Below are 4073 nucleotides of genomic sequence, written 5' to 3'. Positions count from 1 at the left end.
TCCCCAGTATTATGTTCTTACATGGTTTGAAGCAATATCAGTAATCAGAAGGCTCAAGATTTTTTCTTTTTCAGAATTATTTTAAAAATATATGTGGTCAAAATCTGTTGTTGCTTTTTTAAAGTAATGTAAAATTATTGGCCACTACTTACCAGGATTTACAATAAAGGAATCAATACACAATTGGAAAACATTCCGATGACTACAAAGTTACTGTTTTTCCTGGCTTCTGCTAAACTAGCAAACCAAATATTGAAAAGACTGAGTCTACATGTAAGGAATGAGTTAAAGTAAAGAGAAAATGTGCAAGTCAATATATGATAAAAGTTGTTCACCCATTTATGACAGCAGGTTCTAAAGTGCCAACATCTCCAGCCATCTGATTGAGTTCTTATAAGCCAAGTCTTACACATCCCATGAATCATTACCTTTCAGTCAATATAGCATGGATTTCAACTTTTTGTCAAGGAATGGCTTGTTAGAGGAATCTTTAAATGTCCATTAAACTAAGTCTTGTTTAGATAATTAAAACACAGCAGGATCTGTCTAGCTCCCTCATCTGGTTGGGGACATTGTTGGCAGTAATATAATTATTCCTTTTAGGAATTTTGCAAACAAACTGGTCATTTATATGACTAAAGGTATAGATAGGGATTCTTATCTGGCTGCTTTTAAATGATTCAATTTAAACTGTCCAATTAATTATAGAATCATCTGTTTAATTTGAAAGGTATGGAAAATTTTGAATTTAACTTGATGTGATTTATTTCTTAGGTATTTTCGTTTTGGTGAATGTTTAAAAACAACAACACAAAAAACCATTCACAGATGAAATTTATGCATACACACACACACACACACACACACGCACACAGAGAGAGAGAGAGAGAGAGAGAGAGAAAGAGAGAGAGAAAACCCGGAATGGTCCTTAGGCTAAACACAAGTTCTGACTGAGTAATGACTATGGAAATTTTCCCCAACATTTAGAAACGCTGTTCTCTAATGCAGAGGAAATAATACAATACGATATCAAATATTCTTTTATGATAAAGGAAGCAACTACAGAAAGCTTTTATTTGTTCCAAGTAACCAGTGGTACCAACGGAAAATAAAAGCACACACATACAAACCCAATTCTCCCAATACTACTTTTAAAATGAACATATCAAAAGTGATTTTCATTAGAATGCAGTTATTTCTCCCCACTTGTAAATTAAAAGCCAAGACCCAGATTTATATATATGACACAATGCAAGCAATTATTAAGCTTCATCTTCTGCACAAGAATGCCAAGTTTGTCTTTGCAAAAGGCAATTACAATTTCAAGACACTTCATATTTGCCTCTTTTGCCAGCACCAAGGCAGCCTGCTGTGAATATTTCCATTTTAGGAGAAATGTCCATTCTCCACTGCTGCCTGTAGAACCAATTACTCTTTCAGGATCAAGATGTGCGGTGAAGCCTCTTGCTTTGTCGGCAGCATCTCTTTCCTTCTTGGATTTGCTGTCATTAGAGTCAGTGTCCGATAAAGATTTTCTTTTTGTACTTTTTTTTTTAAATCAACTTTTTGAGAATTAAATATTTCACTTAATGCTGGACAATCTAAATTTTCTATGGGTTCCCAAGTACTGTTAACATCCGACATCCCTTCCACTTCAGGAAATACTCCACCTTGCCTTTCACTACACCTGAATCCAGTGCTTTTTCCACAAGTTTTTTTTTTTTTTTTTTTTTTTTAAAGAGTTTCACGGTGATGGCCAGGCTGGTCTTGAACTCCTGACCTCAGGTGATCCACCCACCTTTTTTTCCACAAGTTCTTCAGGTACTGCCTCTGACTTTTTACCCTTTCATTCTGTTTTTCTTTCCCCACTTTTTAAAATTATTTATTTATTTACATGTCTTGCAATGTAGTTTCATTGAAGGCTTTTGAGTTTGTGTGTGGGTGGCGGCGGGAGTTGCTTCTTGTTTGTTTTCGGCAGACCTGAAGGACTATTATTCTTACATATATCAGGTCCTCTAAGCCATTCCCCTCCAGGCTAGACTTTCCGTGTCCTGAGGTCTATAAAGGCCAGGAGCCGCCCTCCACCAGGGAGCGCTGTCTTCATGGTCCGTGCATCCTCGAGGAGAAATAAAGGCCCAGAGTACCAGCGGTTCAGAATGTCCGTGCTCCAGGGCACCGCCACAGGGCCCACACCTATGCCCCTGCAGCCCAGAAACCAAGAGTGCCCCTCACCCGCAAAGCCTTGGGACAGAGGACAGCGCCGCGGGCCAAAATCTGTTGTTGCAAGATTTAAGACTGTGACCTCTGTGAATACAGAGATTGTTCAAATGCCCTGGGGTTCTAGGGAGGCTTCTAAGATTACTGAGCATTTGCCAACATTACTGTTAATGTTCGTCAAATAATTAAAAGACTGGATTAGTGAATGGTTAATGATATAACAGTGTTCCATTGATAACTGGAATTGTTACAAGACGCTTTTTACAGGAGGAGATGGAAAAATCATAGGTAACATTTAATTGAGTACACACTATTTACCAGGCACTGAATCACTTACAGATTTATCTATACATATTCAAACCTTCCAACAAGGGGGGCACTATTTTCCTATTTTTCTGATGAAGCAACTGAGGCTTTGGAATATTGAGTATAACTTTCCTAAGCTCTTACAGCTAGTGAGTAGCAGAGCTGGCCTTCAAACCCAGGTGTCAATTTCAAAGGACTGTGAACGGATGAGGATGATAGTGGTAGCAACAATGGTGGTAACACTAATAAAAACAATGGGATGTCTTTCTATTTCAGACTCAGACTCTTTTCAAGACTACATTAAGTCCTATTTGGAACAAGCCAGTCGGATCTGGTCATGGCTCCTTGGGGCGGCAATGGTAGGGGCCGCCCTCACTGCCCTGCTGGCAGGGCTCGCCAGCTTGCTGTGCCATCGCAAGAGAAAGGAGCTTCCTGAAGAAAAGCAGCCACTCCTCATGGAGAAAGAGGATTGCCACAGCTTGTTGTATCAGAGCCATGTATAAAAAAAAGGCTTAGGCAATAAAGTAGGGCCAAAAAGCCTGACCACACTGACTCAAAGTAATGTCCAGGTTCCCAGAGGATGTCTGCTGGTATCTTTCTGTAAAGACCGTTTGCAAAATTGTGACCTAATACAAGGTGTACCCTTCTTCCAACTCAGGTGGAACACGTCTGTCTTTGTCTTGCTGTTTTGACTCGGCCCTTTTAACATTTTTCCCCTAAGCCCATACTTCTAAGGAAAGGATGCTATTTAGTAATGAGGAACTGTTGCTTGTATCTGAATTAAAGTGCTCTTATTAAAAAATTGAAATAATTTTGATTTTTGCCTTCTGATTATTTAAAAATACATATTTTTTATTGGCCCTATCTTTATTTTAAGAAAACAGTGACAAATCTACTTTAACTGACTCCTTCAGGCTTGAGAAACACATTTTTATTTTCTTCAGAAAGCATGATATTTCCCTGTATTTTACATTTCTGCTCCAAAATATATTATGGACTTCAAATAGAAAACAACCTTCACCTCTTTCCTGTCATAGCTCTGATGATATTTTTTAAGGTCACTGAGAACAAGGTCCCAGCCTCTACAACACATCCAGCTAAGTGCCTGTCTCAAGATGTGTCCATTAAATATTTTAATGATGATAATTATATTAACATCTTTTCGAGTTCTAAGAACTATTTTATTTCCCAAGTTTAAATGCAACCAAACATTTGAAAGTTAAAAAATCATCTGAATATTAGCCTTTCTGTGGTTCTAGTAAAATAACTCATTTCTATTTTCCTTGGCTATTAAGTTTTAAACTAGGATGTTCAGATATTCCTACTACTTAAACTTTGGGGCCTTATTGATTTCCAAAAAAAGTTCAGTTGGTATTATATTTGTATCATAGCTATGCATAGCATAAAAGACTAGGACCAGTGGGTAGAAGTTATAGTGGGCCCATTTTAGTTCAATAAGAGGAAACTAAAATTTAGAACTTCAGAGAGTTCTAAAATTGAAATGGACATCTTTGGAAAACAGTAAGTGGTTACTACAGGAAGTCTTCACA

At 37.7% G+C, this 4073-nt stretch overlaps 1 protein-coding gene across 1 annotated transcript in view; it reads left to right on the top strand.

Moving 5' to 3' along the window:
* Positions 1-3418, top strand: part of TYR (tyrosinase) — a 102962-nt gene extending 99544 nt beyond the window's left edge. Inside the window, exon 5 of the mRNA XM_032295813.1 lies at positions 2800-3418. Coding sequence (XP_032151704.1) covers positions 2800-3026 — 227 coding nt within the window. The 3' untranslated portion in view covers positions 3027-3418. The remainder of the gene's footprint in view (positions 1-2799) is intronic.
* Positions 3419-4073: the final 655 nt, after the last annotated feature.

This window comes from Sapajus apella, unplaced genomic scaffold, assembly GCF_009761245.1.
Source record: "Sapajus apella isolate SASKATOON/1434 unplaced genomic scaffold, GSC_monkey_1.0 scaffold34, whole genome shotgun sequence".
NCBI classification, from domain to species: Eukaryota; Metazoa; Chordata; class Mammalia; order Primates; family Cebidae; genus Sapajus; species Sapajus apella.
Note: the sequence above shows the minus strand (reverse complement) of the source record. Positions and strands in the feature narration are given on the sequence as shown.